This window comes from Staurois parvus, unplaced genomic scaffold (genome assembly GCF_062004578.1).
Source record: "Staurois parvus isolate SC_StPar_1 unplaced genomic scaffold, SC_StPar_1.0 ptg000911l, whole genome shotgun sequence".
Classification (NCBI taxonomy): Eukaryota; Metazoa; Chordata; class Amphibia; order Anura; family Ranidae; genus Staurois; species Staurois parvus.
This window is the reverse complement of record NW_028318707.1, coordinates 636,563-655,461: the sequence shown is the minus strand read 5'-3', so window position 1 is coordinate 655,461 and position 18,899 is coordinate 636,563. Positions and strand designations below refer to the sequence as shown.

Below are 18,899 nucleotides of genomic sequence, written 5' to 3'. Positions count from 1 at the left end.
ACATGATTGCAAAGCTCCCAATTGCAAGTAGAGATCGGGAGCTTTCCGTTAGCCGCCGGGAGCACATACAGCGCACACTCTTGGCACACTTCTGTTCACGCATATATGCAGCCTCTCCGCATTAAGGCTCACCTGCCGAGAGGCCGCATATATGCGTACGGCTGGAGCCAAGGAGTTAATTTTGTTTAATTCTTAAAAGAAAAAAAATAGTTTCCCTTTTAAAAGAAGCATAGCGATGCTGAACCCTTGTGTTAGCTTTGAGTAAGAATGCATTGGAGTAATAAGTGGTGAGTGGCAAGATTAGTGGGGTGATGGGAGTTATATTTGCAAAATTTACTATTTAGGTACTTGAAAACGATACTCGGTCTTCGAGCCGTAATAGGTGTTGCTTAGCGTCTTTGGTTTCATAGGGTCATACGCACATGACTGCCTGTATACAAGTTTGTGCAGTGATTTTTAGTAGGACTAGTTTTGGAACAGAGGCTCGGCTGTTATTACTGGGCAAAAAAATTCTTCGCCAGTGTCGGATAACGGCCCCCGTCACAGGCATCTGCTGCCCTTCACTCTCATAACCTGCTCCTAAACACACATGAAATGCCAGGCTTGTTGATGAGACAGCATAGACATCATCGTCTGGGCAGGGGACTATTTAACTTTCCTCCATTGTGCATTTTATTTTTTAGGTGAGTCACATTGATGTGATTACAGCAGAACAGGCCAAGGACTTTGTGGAAGATGACACGACTCACGGTTGATGCACCTGCCGCTGGTTCTGCCGGAAGGCATTGTACAAAGTGTTGCCTGATGTTAACCTTTGCATTGGGTTCTGTATATTTAAAAAGTGTAAAATTTTGCGCTCGTTTAGCCAGTTTTTTTCAGGAGTTGTTTTAATACTTCAGATGGCAGGCTTTTCATGTTTTGTACTATGACGTTGCATTTGTGTCCTGTACCTCGTGGCGATATGGTTTTATATACCTGCTGTTGCTGTTTGTTTTTTTTTTTTTGCCTTTTAGGATCCCCCTCATCCCCGAAACGCTGTTTTTATGCTTTCCACAGAAGTGCATTTTAATTCTTGTTTTTACCAGTTTGCCTTGTGGGTACTTCCTTTTAAAATAGCGTCAATAAAACATCTGATTTTACAGTGTGGGGATGTCATTGTCTGGTAATAAATCACATCTCATTATAGTGGGCAGAGAGCAGTGGGCCAGAAGTGTTGGAATAATCTCCTCTGGGTTTGAGAGGTTCCACTTGTAGGTCCAGACAGCTAGTAATTAAAAGACCAGGCTGCATTTCTTCATAGTGATCATTGCAGCCTAGTCACGTGCAGGCTCGTGGCAGAGAACGGCGGGCCTGGCTGAGTTTATCAGCACTTCTAGTAGTTAATATGGCATTCCTAATCATGGCTGCTAACTATGCAAAGCCATCTCATTAAAAGCTGCTTAATTTAGTATAACCACTGAGGTGAAAATCCATCTTTAAATAGAAAAAAAAAATCTATCTTTAAAGCCTAATGCAAAGCACAAAAAAAACCCCCAAAACATTATGCCCTGCACCCAGCTGATGAAGAATATAAGCTGATGAAGAATATAATGCTCCTTTTACTTGATAATGATGTGATAGGGAATACTTGCCTTACTCCACAGTCCCACAGTTTTCCTCCTTGATTGTTCGGTTTGTGACAACCAGTCCCCTGAAGCCTCACTTCTTACGGGTCTCCGACTGGATCTGTTAGCCCTCTCTCCGATGTTATCACTAACAATGCAGGACCATCAGGCATCACTGGTCCTGCATTATACATGATGATGTAAGAGTACTTGCCCATTTTCTGCCATTGGATCAGAGTGCAGGCTGCTGCAGGACCTTGGAGTATGGTAGGTATTTCTCTGTATTAGATTATCCCTTAGTAAAACAAGTATGATTTTTCTCATTAACTGGGGGAGAACACATTATTTTATGTAGTTATGACATGATTTTTCCCTGCTGTTTCATTTATCTATAGGAGCCATGGATCTAATCTTTATTTTTTTAAATAAATCCCATGTCATTCAGTGTTGGAGCTTTCACAGAGTCAGTGATCTTCTCCTCTCCCCACGTGACAGTGTTTGGGCCTTGCAATTGGACGCTCAGGCCTAAAGCACTGCATCCTGGGGGTTAGAGAAGATGGTTATATGTACAAGGTTTTTCTACTAGTTCTGACAGATGAATGCAGTGATAGGGGAACTCAGCAAGGGGTGAGCATCATGCTATGGGCTAGCAGGACAATGTGTCACTTGGTCCTGAATAGGCAAAGTGGCATTTTCTTTTAAGTAAAACCAAATGCTAGGCAAAAAAAAATGATTGCCTAGGGTTTAATTCTAAAGAATAACATCTTTTTTGCTTTGGTTTGTCAGTTGTAAAACTTTTCTTTTCTGTGATGTTCACAGGGCTCTTCTCCTTGCACCTTCCTTGTAATGGTTCTGTGCCCACACCTCCTCCTCAGCAGGTTTAGTCTTCAAATGCAGGCTGAATGTGCAGGCATATGTATATCCGCCCGCAGTCCAAAATAGGAACAGTCTAGAGCACATGTGTCAAACACAAAGCCGGCCCTCAGACCTCTCCTGCAGCAACCCCCCCCCCCCCCCCACCTTCCCCTTCCCCTTCCCCTTTGTCTCAGCAGTCTGCAGCAGAGAGAACAGAACTCCTAATACAGATCCTGTGCCTTTCTGGACAACCGCAACACCCCCTCATCTCTACCTTTCTTGGTCTCAGCATTTAGCTAACTCCAGCCCTCTTTTGGTCCTCCTCCAGACTCTGCACTTTGCTTTCCAGCTTCTTACCAGCAGCAGCACAAGGTAAGAGGGGTGCACTGTGATAGAAGGGGGTCGGGGGACTCTTGACATCTGATTTGGGGGGGGCATGACAACCTAGGATATGAGGCATATTACAGACAGATGGGGAAAAAAAAGTCTAATGCAGCGACTACATCTATAAATTTTGATACGCTTTATTTCTACTACATACACTACCAGTCACTTTATGAGGTACACCTTTTCAATGTCTTGGAAGCACAAATTGCTAACCAGCCAATAACATGGCAGCAACTCTTCGCATTTAGACATCTAGATGTGCTGAAAACAGTTTGCTGATGTTCAAACCGAGCATCAGAATGGGGATGAAAGGGGATTTAAGTGACTTTGAATGTGGCATAGTTGTTGGTGCCAGATGGGCTGGTCTAAGTATTTAAACAACTGGTGATCTGCTGGGATGTTCACGCACACCTATCTCTAGGGTCTACAGAGAATGGTCTGAAAAAGAAAATATCCAGTGAGCCGCAGCTGTGTGGACGAAAATGTCTTGTTGATGTCAGAGGAGAATGGGCAGACTGGTTCGAGGTGATAGAATGGCAACAGTAACTCATGTCAACACGGACCAAAATCTCTGAGGAATGTTTCCAACACCTTGTTGAATCACGAAAAAACCTAATAAAGTGGCCAGTGTGTGTATATTGCAAAACATTTGTAGCAGATTCTTGCTGGCCTCGGTTCTGAAACTATTAAAACACTGGATTTCGTAGAAGGCCCAATGGAAGGTTACTTGAAGACAATGTGGTCATCACTGATCTGTAAGTGAAAATAGAACTGTGTGTCAGGGAAGTGCCTGGCTATATGATAACACTGGTAACCCTTATTAACTTGAATCTATGTTGTAATGCAGATGTAAGGTGGTATGTTATGATTTAGAAGAAATTTATGTAGCTGCCTGTAGGGGCTCAACTACACTGCAATTTTTTTTTATTTTAATGACACAATGTTAAAGTAGAACTCCAGTTTAAATCTTTTTTTTTTTTTTCTTTTGAGCTATCGTGTGTGTGTGTGTGTGTGTGTGTGTGTGTGTGTGTGTGTGTGTGTGTGTGTGTGTGTGTGTGTGTGTGTGTGTGTGTGTGTGTGTGTGTGTGTGTGTGTGTGTGTGTGTGTGTGTGTGTGTGTGTGTGTGTCAGAGTCAGTCAGTCATTGCATTTATTCTCTCCATACTCTTCTTCACTGCAGAACATCATTGTCATTCTTCCCATTTCCTGTGAGTCCAGCATGGTCATATACACACACACCTCTAGGGGGGTGTCGTCATGCTTTCGGGATTCACAGTTCTCCAGACCTGAGCCATGCTCACACTATTATGTGGACGCTGCTCAGAATAATACTTGCCCCCACTCCACTGCTCAAAGATGTATGGGAGACTGCAGTGATGCTATTGGACCAGCCAGAAGACACAAAAAAAAAATAAGATGTTTTTAAGGGTTTTTTTTTTTAATTCTGGTGGCAGAGTAGGGGGGGATGCTGGAGTTGTGAGAGATAATCTATTTTGAAGCGCAAAGACTTTAGTGGTTTACAGATTGTCAGATGTTGAAATTATATGAAGTAACTAGAAAAGCTACAATTTCTGGGGAAATTGTGTGAAGTGTTCTTGCCTCCACCAGTAGTCTACAACTGGAGTGGCCGGAGTAACTGGGTGGAGTGGCTTGTCGCTGCCTGCTCACACACCTGGGTTCCTATGGCAACTCACTACAGCAAGGGCAGAGAATAGCGGCCAAAAACAAACTGCTCCAACTTGCTCACTTTACTGGTGGTTGCCATCTTCAAACGGTTGTAGTTTAGAAATTCTAAATCCTACACTGAAGAGTTTTATATTGTGAGAATCACAAGACCCAGACCTACATTTTGATGCATAGTATGTCTCTGAAATATTAAAAATGAAGGCACAGTTGTAGTTTAGAAATTGCCCTTCAAATTTGAGGTGGCTAGAGTGGAGTTTCAATGAATGTCAATGGGCGGCGTGAGTTGCAAACAAATGGTCATATTGTGAAAACTATTAGGACTATATCTTAGCCATGGACATTTTTAGTGGCAGCAGGGATAGCTGAACATTTTGATATAAGATTTGTGTGTGTGGGCTTGAAAATGAGGGAGTGATAGCAGTTTAGAGATCATGTCCTGATTTTTCAGCTCCCACTCACGATTTGTCAGCTCTAGTTTTGAACATTCCGCCTTGTCACCACAAAAATGCCGATATTTCGTGAACCATTTGGCGAAACGTTCCACAATGTAATAGCACACCAATCGGGAACAATCCGCACGTTTCAGTATATTACTGTCTATGTAGTGTAAAAACTGGGAGGAGTTAGGGTGGTACATTCGGCTATAAAAATAAGAATATATATGTGAGATAACAGTAAGTGGTCTTGCCATGCAAGAACACTTAATTATCTCAAATGTAGCTGAGCCATAAAGAGTACCTAAAGCTTTTTTGGGCTTTTGGATAGAGTATGGCAAATTAGGAAACCTTGGTGCTCCAGCTGTAGTGAAACTACAAATTTATCATGTCCTTGACTTTGGGAGTCATGCCTGTGGTTGCCAGTCTTGCAGTGTCTTATGGGACCTGTAGACCCACAGCAGCTGCAGTGCTGAGGTTGCCTACTCTTTAAGTAGGGAACTGGTAGAACCCTTGTGTTTGGTTTTTTTTTTTCATTTTGGGAGATTTTCCTTCTCTTCCCGTACTGTTGCTACAACAGGAAATGAGTGGAAATCTTTACAAAGTGAGAGACGGTAACAGTTGTTATTGGGGCAGGTGTCACCATTGGAAAATATGCCCTCTATTCTATGGCAGGCTGCAGTTTTTGAAGCCATGAACCACGAAGGAAAAGGTGGGAGCCTTGTAACCTGTAATGTACTCTAAGTAAAGGATTACTACAGGTAAACCAAAACACCCATTTTTAAAAAATGTTTTGTTTTGTTAATTATACGTGCCAGGACACAACATATCTTCATATCCATTATGATAGGGATGTCCCAAAGCAGTGAGTATGAGGAAAGGGTAACACGACAACAGGCCAACAGACCTCAAACAACTAAACTAGAACAGGTATAGGTCTTCGACCAAAGGTGGTCCTCAGTGGATCGAACATGCACTTGGTGAAACATTTGTAAAAGTATGAACTGAAGGCCAGTTAGCAGCTTTACAAACATGAGCTACCGCCTCCTGATATTGAATAGCCCAGAAAGCATCAATATCCCTGATAGAATGCGCTGACACTGAAAATGGTAGAAGCCAGAGAGGTAATTATACTGACGAACTACAGCAGTTAAAACGTCAAGTAATGTCTGATAGCATGAAACACATCCAGTTTGTGAAGAGCCTTGCCCTCTGGCAAATGAGGCTTCAGGCAACACAATACCCTGGATGAGCTGGAACAAAAAATTCTGCATTACAGAAAGTGCCAAGTTGAGGTCTCATGGAGTCTTAACCAGTGAATCAGTATGTGTGAATATTTGCATAAAGGCACACGCCAAGAAATGCTAAGCAATTTGTCTCTGAAAAAGGTCCACCACGGCTGAAATCTGAGCTTTGTTTATACTTAATGCCAATCTCACTCCAGATAAGAGAAATGCCAGGATGTGGCCTGCAACATACTTATAAGGAGGACATCCCTGAGCCTCACACCAGTCAAAATAAGACTTCCAAGTCCTGTGGTAAATCTTCTGTAAAGATGTATACCTAGCCTTTAGTAGGAATAGTAATAGGAATAGTAGGAATTATCGAATCGGAGACTCTCCTGGTTTCAGCAGCAATGTCGGTAAAGCCAGTGACTGTAAAGAAGCATGGAATTTCGGACCCTGTGACAGGAGGTCGGGTCACTCCAGAAGGGTCCATGGTTTGTGCAAATATTTCACAATGTCGGAGCACCATGTTCTTCTGGGCCAATCTGGTACAATCAGAGTCACCAGAATGCTTCCACCTGAATTCTGCGAAGCAGACAAGGTAGGAACTGTAATGGCTGGAAGAAATAAATTAGTGGGAACTGGTCCCCAGAACTATCGGCAGAACACCTCTGGCAGGAGAGCCCACTCTGCTAACAGCTGAGAAAATCTGCCTGCCAAATTTCTACACCTCATGCTGGGATGCAACTACATTGGTGAATCCAACAACTGTGTCATACTGTCCCATGTTAGGACATTCTATTGGAGGAGTCTGGAGTGAAACTGGGTGAAAAGAACTCCCTTGAAGGAGGCTACCACCTTTTTTCATGCAAAGCCAAATTGAGGGGTTTGTAGCATCTCCATCTCGAAGCAAGGCATTTGTCTTAGGGAATGATCACCCTCGACTGGGGCACATCCAGCGTCAGATTTAAATATTCAAACCTCTAGGTTTGGACTAAGTCTGACTTCTGAAACTGCAGGACCCATCCAAACTTCTCCAGAGTTTACACTGTTTGAGTCACATTGATCTCCAGAATCAGAGCAGACTGCCTAAGAAAGTTGTACAAGTAGCCAAAGACAAGAACAGCCAAAGTATGCAGGAGCCCCAAGACCGCAGCTAGCACTGTTGAACACTCTGGGAGGAGTGGACAGGCAGAACGACAGGGCCACAGACTGAAAATGGAGGTCATGCACTGCAAACTGCAGAAATGTGCAGATGAGCATCCTTAATATCCACTGATGTTAGGAAATATCCCTTCTGGAGGGAGGCAACCATTGACTGCAGCAATTCCATCCAGAGCTTCTGTACTCAGGGAAACCTGTTGAGTTGCTTGAGATCTAGAATGGGGCGAGCATCACAGTTTGGTTTCGGAACCAAGAAGCGGTTTGCTGTCTAGAAGCGAAACAATCACTGCTTGTGATAGATGATCAAGAGCTCGAAAAAGAATAGTCCTTGTTTCATAGAAACATTTGAAAGCATAAACCACGGTGGGGCTTAGCTCCAAAATTTCAGCTTGTAACTGTGAGCCTTTAGGTTGCTGACCTACTAGTCCGCAATCTCCTCCTACCACACCTTGGCTGCAAATGCACCCTCACACAAACGGGTGAAAGGAATATCTTTTTTTTTTTTTTCTTTTTTTAAGAAGATGGCATGGCAGATTTTTGCACCATAGGCTTCAACTTCTCTTTAAGCAGCAACAGGGTACTGTTACAGTTAAATTTTGGATGTAATCACCCAAGCAGGGCAAGCATTTAACACGCATATGTACTGACCAGACCTGCTAACAAAGATGCTAAAAGTAGTCTTTTAAGGTATCCACTGAGAAACTAAGGGCACACAGGAAATTAAGCATTTGCACCACTCAATATCCCCACTAACAGAGTCTCTCCCTCTAGTCCATTGATGGGCCCAATCCTTAAAGCTTTGGCACACTTCTACAGCCGCAATGACTAGCTGCCCCCACCAGAGTAAAAGAAAATTTGAACCATCTATGGTCGGCTTTAGTCCACTCCTGCGGAAACCACCCTTTGAAGCTATTCGGGAACTCATCTTGGGTAATCGATCCTGGTATTGGTATTGGTAGCTATCACATCTGTTAGATGTGTCTCCGAGTTAGCATCTCTCTTGTAAAAAGCCCTTCTTAATGCTTTACAAGGATAAAGTGGTGTTACATTCAAGATCCGCCTTTCTACCTAAATGGTATCAGCCTTGCTTCTACCTCAACTAGAACATTGTCCTCTCCTTATGCCCTGCTCCAAAGCACCCCAAAGAAATTGCTTTCTATTGTCTCGAGATGAGCAGAGCTGTCAGGGTCTATCGAACAGCCATGGCCTCTATCCAAAAGATGTTCTGTTTGTATTGCCAACAGGGTCTTGTAAAAGACACCCTGCTTCTAAATCCACTATTGTGGATAAGACACAAAGTTGTCTTATTCACTAGGTAGATAAAACAACTGCCTTTGAGGGCTTATGTTCTAAAAAATAAGGTACCTCCGGTATCTTTACATGCTCACTCCATCAGATGGTTGGAAGTCTCCTGGGCTATCCAACATCAAGGATCTATTGCCAAGCTTTGTAAGGCTTCTACGTTACCTGCAGCTGGTCTTATTGACTAATTTAAGATGACGTCATTCCTGCGCATGCAAAGGAGTGCAGACATCCCAGCACGCAAGTGTTGCCCCGTAATGCAAACTGAGCTGTGCTTGCACAGCTCACTGTACATGCCAAAGAATACTGTGGGCAGGCACGTGGGTTTCTTTTATTGCTGAAGAAACATAAAATGGAGCCTGCCTGCTCAAAATTTTTAAATGTGGGACTTTAGTTCTGCTTTAAACAGTTGGGGGGGGCACTAAAAACATATCTCAACTGCGTGTTGTTTATGCTCCCCCAACCGCAAGTCTAAGGTCCCTTCCACACCGAGCAGGCTCCCATTGCTTAGAGAGGGATTTGTCCACTGATCCCCGCTAAGCAGACGGATGGCTGGTCTGTGTCTCCGCTTACATAGAGCGGACACAGACGAAGCCTGCTCTCTTCTGTGGGCGGTTGGATGTAAATTGACCATCTGGCCGTTTATACCCGACTGCCATCTGATCTGGTGCGCTAGAAGTTTTTAGATGTCGGAGGGTGTAAACAATCACATGTCTGTTTATACCTGCCGTTCCATAGAGAAGAATGGAGGGTCTGATCGAGTCCGCCTAAAAAAAACAGGCCCTAAATGAGCCCAGTCGAGTCTATGGAGCTGTGCCACAACCAGGTGTAATTCTTGCAATTGTGGCTCATTGGTGTGGCATTTACAGAGTTAAATTAGGCGGTGAAGAGGTGTTGTATCCTCCCAGCCTATCACACGCCCGCTGAAAAGCGATCCACCACGGCTTGCTTCTCAGAGGGGCAGCAAGGGCTGCCACACATGTAAACAAGCCCTTTGTCTACACACACAGTGAATTGAACACCCCACCTACCTATGATGATACCTATGATTGAAATGTTTCTTTTGAATCATTGAGCCCTGGTTCACACTGAATGCGATTTTCAAAGTGGTGCGATTTGCTCCCATTTAAAGCGTGACTTCAAAGTAGTGCTGATATAGACACAGGTGCGATTTCACTGCCATTTACCTTATAGTCTATGAGACTTAAAACGAATTGAAGTGGTCAAAATAATTCAGGAACTATTTTTCAAATTGCACTACTGGAAATTGCACCTATTAAGACAGTACCATAGAAATACATTAGAGGTGACTTCAGGTGCTATTTGTAAATCACATGTTGCACCTGAAGTCACAGTGGTGTGAACCAAGGCTGAATGTATTGTTACAGTAATATACAGTACATGTATATGGTTGGAATTTGAATAGGTTTACATACCTATGGAGATTGGTGTACAATGTTTTTAATCATATATAGCTGGTTGAAAAAAGAATGTTGTTTTAATTTAAAAATGTAGGACAATTTATTTCATTTTTTTTTGTACCGTAAGTCAATTTTTTTTTATTTGGTTTTTTTTTTTACATTTTGGCCCCCTTAGTTCTTTATCCCTGTTTCTGTGAAAAGTAGAAAAACTGGTAGAAAAATGTTAAATTTAAAAAGTTGCATCAAAAAGGTTTTGTAAAAATGTCCACCATGTGAAGAAAATCAATTTTCCTGGCCAGCCTCACGTCAGCACACCTGGGTTTATGCCTCCTCTGAACCATCAGGACCACCTTCCCTAGCAGAATAAAAGAGCGTTCCTCCCTTCCCTTCACGTTCTCCTTTTTTTTGGTCGACTCCAGGCCACCAAGCTGTGAAAATTCATGAAACAGCAAGACAGATTGATTTGTTGTTTTTTTTTTTTTTCCTCCCGCCCTGAATTAGTAGGTTATATCCCAAGTGTGCTGACGTGAGGCTGGCCAGGAAAACAGAAAATTGTTCACCAGACAAAGAGGAAAAAATCTCAAACAGTAACAGACAAAAAAATGGAAAATTGTTACCAATACTTGTGTTAAGGAGATCAGCGAGCGCTTAAATCTATACAGCAGCAAATTGTACCTAAAAAGGAACCTGAAACCTTCAATAGCATATGTAATCAGAAAAAAGTGCAGCGCTGAAAAAACAACCAATGGTATTGTAAATGATAAAATATAAATCTTAAAGTGCCAAGTGTGTATATGCTAAGTGATATATGATATGACAATATGCAATGGATAAATCATTTAAATAAAATAAATAGATAAAAGTCCAGTGTGAATGTGATATTGTCCTTAATTGATGTGAAATGGAAATCCTGTGCTCATAAGATAAAATCCTGTGAAGATATGTTCCATCTGACAATTATTCCAATCGGTGTAGTGCGGAGAATATGGTAAAAATGCACACTCACCAAATGCGCATTTAAAATACGCAGTGTAATCTGTAAGATGAAATCACCCAGAGGTCCCCTTTAAGGTGGAATGGATATACAGCCTGGAAAGAATATCCCTCTGCTGGATTCTGGAGCTGCTCTGCAGCTTGGTGTCACATGGGATTCGCCGAGTGCTGGCCCCGCCATCCGCTGAGGCCGCTCTGTGTTTCCCCCGCCTCCTTCACTTAGGCTCAGCCACTGCCACTTCCACTCAAACAAGATGGCGGCTGCGCCCCTTCCTGCCGCCCAAAAGGAGTTTTTGGCACATCCCCACCGGGTTCCAGATGAACACTAGTGCCCTTTATACTACATGCATAATAATATTTTACGTCTAGTGAGTGCAAGCACACCCTTTTTTCCTTATCACGGAAGTCACGAGCACCTTATTATTCTTTTAGTTTAATGGGAATGATTGATCCCTAACGTACCTGGGAATACTGATGCACCTTTTGAATACTTCAATGGACTTTTATATATTTATATATAATTTTATGCAATGTAATGTGTTTAAATGAGACGTTATACTGTTGTCACTTTATAATTAACTACCGTCTTCATTAAGACATCACATTTATATCACTTTGAGCCCTGCATCTTGATTATATATATATATTTGAGGATTTTAGGGGTTTTCCTTATGCATACTGCTTTTTTACCATATTTTAGAAGCTCTTGTTTTGTTACCTTTATTTTGGGTGCTTAAAAGACTATCTATTTTGGAGGAGGATATAGCTGTGGTTTTTCCAGATTTACCACAGGCCTTGTGTTTTGCAGTTGATGCCCTTAAGGATTTGATTCAGCAGATCTCTTGCATGGTCCTTCTTGTCGGTACACATGCGCAGGGTCTTGTGGTTAATGAATTGGGCGGCGGAACTACCATGCAAAAGATTGTTGGCGGGTTTTCCCTTTCATGGAGAAAATCCTGTTTTGGGAGGACCTAGAAAAGTATATCCAGAAGATCTTAGGGGAAAATGGAATTTCTCTTAAAGGGTAAAAGCATACAAACGCCCGACCTTTAAGGGGCCAGGCCCTTCGGTGGTTGGTGCTTCTTTTGTTAGGCAAGCATTTCACTCCACACAGGGCTCTGCGTCTAGTGGAAAATTTCAGGGCCAGAGGAAACCCTGGGTACAGAAGCCCGCCAGGTCAGATTCTAAGTCCGCTTCATTATGAAGGGATGCCCCCACTCATGTGGGTAGCGGGAAGACTTGTTTTTTCGGAGATCAAGAAAGTGCTGATCCAGGACAAGTGGGTCACTTCTACAGTTTCTCAGGGGTACAAACTAGAGTTTCGGGGAATTCCTCCTTCCCGTTTCTTAAGGTCCAATGTATCCACTAAGAAATCTTTGTTTCAGGCACTCAACCGACTGTTGTCCCAGGGTGTGATTTGTGGAGGTTCCAGCAGACAAAAGGTTCCAGGGATTTTATTACACCTATTCAAAGTTCCAAAACTGAATGGGGATGTCAGTAGTCGCATCTTTACAAGAGGGAGACTTTCTAGTGTCTATAGACATCAAGGATGCATACCTGCGTGTGCCAATATTTCCAGCTTATCAAAAGTTTCTGCGATTTGCGATAGAAACTTGACATTTGAAGTTCGTGGCACTACCTTTTGGGCTAGCCATGGCTCCTTGAGTGTTTTTCAAAGATTCTGGCTCCAGTTCTGGGACTGCTCAGAACTTGGAGTAATGATTTTGGGCTATCTGGACGATCTACTGCTCAGGGGTCAGTGTGGTCCAAGCCTGACATTTGAAGTTCGTGGCACTACCTTTTGGGCTAGCCATGGCTCCTTGAGTGTTTTTCAAAGATTCTGGCTCCAGTTCTGGGACTGCTCAGAACTTGGAGTAATGATTTTGGGCTATCTGGACGATCTACTGCTCAGGGGTCAGTGTGGTCCAAGCCTGAGAAAAAATTTGGTCCTTACGATTCATACTCTGGAACGCTTAAGCTGGGTGCTCAACTTCGAGAAGTCAGCCCTGGATCCAGTACAGAGTCTGGAGTATTTGGAGTTGGTCTTAGACATTGTCCAGGCAAAGGTGTTTCTGCCTTCAGGAAAGGGCCGTGCCCTGAGAGATCAGGTTTGAAGTCTGAGGAGCAGGAAGTATCCTTTCATTCTTCTCCGCATGAAGTTATTGAAGAAGATGGTATCCTCATTCGAGGCAATGCCCTATGTGCAGTTCCACTCAGGGCCTTTGCAGAGGAATATTCTGTCGGCATGTAACAAAAAGATTCCATTGATGGATTACTACATTTCTTTGTCCCCCCAAGTGCTGCAACGCTTGAATTGGTGGTTGGAAACTTGGAATTTGGAAAAAGGAAGATCTTTCCAACCAGTGATTTGAAAGCTGGTAACAATCGATGCCAGCCTCTCGGGTTAGGGGAATGTTCTAGAAGGGACCACAGTCGCCACAGGAAGAGATCCTTCCCATCAGTATCCTGGAGCTTTGGGCGATGCGGCTTGCCCTGAGATATTTGACTGGCCAACCATGAAGCCTGGTCATCCGAGTCCAGTCCGACAATGCTGCAGCAGTGGCATACAACAACCACCAAGGCAGTACCAAGAGCTGGAGGGCTCAAGAGGATGTAGATCACATTCTGGCTTGGGCAGAAGGGCATGTTCCAGTTCTGTTAGCAGTATACTTTCCAGGGAGAGAGAATTCGCAGGCAGACTACCTCAGTCGTCGGCGGTTGTGTTCTCAGCAATTTGCCAGTGTTGGGGGTGCCCGGACGTAGATCTATTGGTGTCCAGGTTCAACATCAAGGTGGACAGGTTTGTGTCCAGGATGCAGGAACTTCTTGCGATAGGGGTTGATGCCTTGGTGACAGCTTGGGATCAGTTTTCCTTAATCTATGCCTTACCCTCAATTCAGCTACTCCCGCAGCTATTATGCAGGATTAGAGACAAGGTGATTCCGGTGATATTAGTGGCACCAGCCTGGCTCAGGAGGTGTTGATATGCGGACATAGGCTAGTAGTGGATGATCCATGGCCTCTGCCAGATCAGTCAGACCTGCTGTCTCAGGGACCTATATTGCACCCAGCTTTTCGGTCGCTGAGACCCAGGCTGTTGAGACCCAGATTTTGAAAGATAGGGGAGTGTCAGGCTCAGTTATCCATACAATGTTGAATGCTAGGAAGCTGGTTTCTAGGAACATTTATTATAGAACTTTGAAGGCATATATGTCCTGGTGTGAGGATTGAAATTGGCACCCCTGGAAATATTTGATTGGGAGAATTTTGTCTTTTCTTCAATTAGGAGTAGAAAAGAAGCTGGCTGTTGGTACTATTAAGGGTCAGGTTTCAGCCTTGGCTGTTTTCTTCCAAAGACCGATTGCCTCCCACTCTTTGGTTCGTAATTTTTTACAGGGAGTGATGTGTACTGTTTCTCCTGTCAGACAGCCCCTGTGTCCTTGGGACTTGAACCTGGTCTTGGCAGTTTTACAAAAACCACCATTTGAGCCTATCAGGGAAATTCCATTAGTTCTGCTAACTCGAAAAGGTTGTTTTTGGTGGCAATCACCTCTGCAAGAAGGGCATTGGATTTGGCAGCTCTTTTTTGTAGGAAACCATTTTTAGTTTTACATCAGGATAAGGTGGTGTTGTGGTCTCATCCATCCTTTTTGCTAAAGGTAGTTTCTAGTTTTCACCTCCATCAGGACATTGTTCTGCCTTCTTTCCTTTCTAGGCCTCAGTCGGCAAAAGAAAGGTCTTTGCATGCCCTGCATGTGGTTCAGGCACTAAGGGTTTTTTTTTTTTTTATAATGAAGGTACAGATTAGAAAGACTGATTCCTTGTTTATTTTGCCAGAAGGACCCAGGAGAGGACAGGTGGCATTCAAATCAGCTATTTCTAAGTGGCTTCGTCAGTTAATCATTCAAGCCTATGGTTTGAAGAGCAAGGCTGCTACATGGTCTTTGGTACATATATTCACAAGGTTTTACCAGGTGGATGTCAGAGCCACGAAGGATTCTATCTTTGGCCTCAGTGCTTTACAAACAGCTGAATAGCTCCTTTTGGGATGTTGGCGGTGGTTTTATTGCTTTGGGATGTCCCACATAGTCATTATTATGGCCTGCTCTGTGTCCCGTGTTGTATGATAAAAAAAATTGGATTTTTTTTTGTACATACCTGTAAAATCCATTGCTTGGGAGTACATCACGGCCACAGAGGTCCCTCCCCTCTTTCTGAATTTTCATTGCTTCAAAAAACTGAGTACTTCCGGTGTAGGAGGGGTTATATGGGAGAGGAGTTCCTGTTTGATTGGTCAGCCAGTGTCCATTCACCTAGAGGTGGCATATAAATCACATAGTCATTAGTATGGCCTGCTCTGTGTGCCGTGATGTACTCCAAGAAATGGAGTTTACAGGGAAGTATGTAGAAAAAATCCAATCTTTGCTTTTTTTTTTTTGGTTGGGTGAAAGCTAAAAAAAAAGCCAATAACCTTATTATTTTTATTGTAATCCTTGTTTATTTTAGGGAAGGGGTGTCCAATTCATGGCCCATGGGCCGCATGTGGCCCAAGACAGCTATTAATGCGGTCTAACACAAATGTTGGTTTTTTTTTTTTCAATTAATTTATTTGTAAAAATGCAATTACATTCAGGGAACACATGCTGCCAAAGAAAAATACAACAGTGCCTCTTTTACTTTTATAATAAAATATTACACACAAAATGAAGTTTTATTACTCAGGTAGGTACATTATCTAAATCAGTGAGTGTTCATTTGTGATCTGCCTGACTTTTTCTGCTCATCAATTATCCTTATGGTTAATGTATATTATGTGTGGCCCAAGACAATTCCTCTTCTTCCAATGTGGCCCAGGAAAGTCAAAATGTTGGACACCCCTGTAAATCCTTGTTTATTTTAGGGGCATTGCCGGTAATTATTATTATTATTATTACATCGAGTTTATATAGCGCCAAAGGGTTTGCTCAGCGCTGTACAATAGAGGGGGGGACAATACATGGCACAGTACAACAATAACAAACAACGTACGAGGGGCAAGAGGGCCCTACTCTTTCGAGCCTACAATCTAGGAGGGAGAGGGGAGTGGTACAGTAGGAAGTGGCTGAGTGGAATGAAGTGGTGGGAGGAATGAGGGAGAATGGCTGTTAGGTGAGGGTGGGGTAGGCTTCCCTGAAGAGATGGGTTTTGAGGGTAATACAAAAAAATGCATGTTCCCCACTAGGTGTCACTAAATAGCAGCACAACTAGCAGTTCTTGTATCAGTTGCCTATGTCCCCATCTTCTGACATGACAGCCGTAGAAAATGTCCACACGTGGGCAAACATATGGCTTGCCCAATTCTCTACTGCCTAGGTTCTCACTTTGCCTCTGAAACTGCTTTCCTGCGCAACAGATGTGTCATTTAGGAGTATTTTAGGAGTTCTTAGGGACATTTTATGTTGCAGCTGTTGGGAATTGCAGGCAAAAATCACCTATAGGTGAAAAGTCCCCATAGACTAGGCTTGGGGGGTGGGGGAAAGGGGCACAGCACCTGGATGTCTGACCATTCCCCATATGCTCTGCAATGTAAATCAGGATTAAATGTAACCTGTCAACCATATAATTTTGGATTATCCCTCTCATAAATGTGCTGACCCCTTAAAGCTGATCTGTTAATTTATGTGCATAAAACTATTGCAGTGCTATAATACATAATCCAGTTCTTAATATTGGCATATATTGCTGACAAGATGTGGTGATTTATGTGTTGATATGAAAAATGTAAGGGATTATTGCAATATTCTTCAGTTGCATGGGTTATGAGCAAAATGTTTAACAAAAAAATGTTACTTTCCCAGAACAAAACCGCTCAGGAAGCTCGCCAATTTCCTTCCATGAGCCTTGCACTGCTTAAGTCATAGGCCCCATGCACACTGGGCATTTAGCCCCATGCAAGGGGCTCTGGCATTTAGCTGTGGGCAAAGGGCATTAGGTGCATATCCTAACCCGGCGCACCCGCAACAGCTGTTAAACTCAAAGTATTGACAGGCTGCTGGCAGCGGAGCTGGATGGGGCATCTAAGGGTACTAACACTCAGCCCTAGTTCACACTGATGGGGTGCGGAATTCACAGCATTTTCTGTGCGAATTCCGCATCGCATCAGAATTGCACCCTGTTCATGCGAACTGCTGAATGTGTGTATGTTAAGTTAACAACACCCCGAAAGCGGTCCGTGGTGCGATGTGCAGAATCGGATCGCATAGGTGTGAATACCCATGCAATTCGATTCTAGTGCAGACCAAAAAAGGGTCCTGCACGTTTTTGGTGTGGTGCGATTAGAGCCATACAAAATTGCACACAAATCGCATGTGATTTGCACAGGAATGCGGTGTGCTTCCTGTGCCAATCACATGCGATATACCGCGCCACATATATGTGAACCCGGGCTTAGGGCAGTATGTGCCCAGGGACGATTGCCTAGAACACAGACTTCTTGTGTTCCAGGCATTTGTCCTTGGCAGTATACGCATGCATATAGCCTAATCGCAATAAAACATACGTATAGCTATAAGTCTGGGTTTTCCGTTGCGATTTGCAGAAACGCACAGCAGTCTATTTAACATGATTTCCTATGGGACACGTTCACATCTCCGTGTTTTCACCCGGTGCGTTTTTTGGAAAGAGTCAGGGACTTTTTAAAATGAAAAACATTGCGTTTTTGGTTCAATAGACTTTCAATAGAGACGCTGCAGAAATGCATGTAGCATGTTTTTGACGCGTTTTGCGGTTTAATCTGCCCAATAAGTTGGAAAAACCGCAAAATGCGGCAAAAACACACCGCAAAAAGCACTGCAGAAACGGATCAAACGCAAACTGCATAGGTGTGAACCTAGTCTAAAGCTGACCATACACGTAAAGATTTTTGTTCAAGAATTTTCGTTTCAAGAATATTTGTTTGATTTTCTAATCGTTAGTGGGGTCAAATCAGTGTTTGTTTTCGACCGCAGTGAAGGGAAAATTCGAAGGGGCGGGAAGGAAAACTTTTCTCGATCAAACAAATTTTTGGCCAATATATGTGGTTATCGTTCAGAAATTACATTAATTTTAAACTCGATTGTTAAAAGCAAAAGACCATTTTCGAACAACATTCGTCCCTTCACCAAATGTGCAAAGAATTTTCCTACGTCTCCTCCGAAAATCTACACATGTATGGCCAGCTTAAGGCTTCATTTAGACAGGCATTGACACTAATTCTGCACGCAGGGTGGATATGCTATTTGCACCTGCATCCACTCTGAGCTGCATACAGGCCGACTATAGAGGTTATCGTATGTACTCTCCAGCGCCTCAGGATATGCACAGCCAAAAGGGAAGCCAAGGGTACCAGGACAGCGACAACCAAAGGAAATGCTTCAGGGGTGCAGCCCTCATCAGACAGGGAAATCAGCCACTGGATAGAGAGAAAACAGGTGGCGCACACACCTGGTGCATTATCCAAGGTTTATGGTAGGAGTGAAAGAATAATAAAAACATACTCACAGACGAAGCATGTATCTAAAAAGCATAGAAAAATTACAATGGCCACAACGGCAGGCAAGGTGTTCTCTGTCAGTGCGGTCAAATGGTTGATGCGTTTCGGGGACGATTCCCTTTCCTCAGAGCTGATGACCAACCTCTGATGCTGATGTATGATGGATGGAAAGTAGGAGCCTTGTTGTTGAATGCCATTTGACCACACTGACAGTGAGAACACCTTGCCTGCCGTTGTGGCCATTGTCATTTTTCTATGCTTTTTAGATACATGCTTTGTATGTTTTTATTATTCTTTCACTCCTACAATAAACCTTGG

General features: G+C 43.2%; 1 protein-coding gene and 1 long non-coding RNA gene across 2 annotated transcripts in view; one reads left to right on the top strand and one right to left on the bottom strand.

Moving 5' to 3' along the window:
• SMC3 (structural maintenance of chromosomes 3) overlaps positions 1 to 1,139 on the top strand; it is a 52,582-nt gene extending 51,443 nt beyond the window's left edge. Inside the window, exon 29 of the mRNA XM_089656502.1 lies at positions 684 to 1,139. Coding sequence (XP_089512628.1) covers positions 684 to 755 — 72 coding nt within the window. The 3' untranslated portion in view covers positions 756 to 1,139. The remainder of the gene's footprint in view (positions 1 to 683) is intronic.
• LOC149442118 (uncharacterized) overlaps positions 1 to 18,899 on the bottom strand; it is a 46,863-nt gene that overhangs the window by 7,191 nt on the left and 20,773 nt on the right. Inside the window, exon 3 of the long non-coding RNA XR_016307228.1 lies at positions 15,230 to 15,384. This is a non-coding gene — a long non-coding RNA (uncharacterized LOC149442118). The remainder of the gene's footprint in view (positions 1 to 15,229; positions 15,385 to 18,899) is intronic.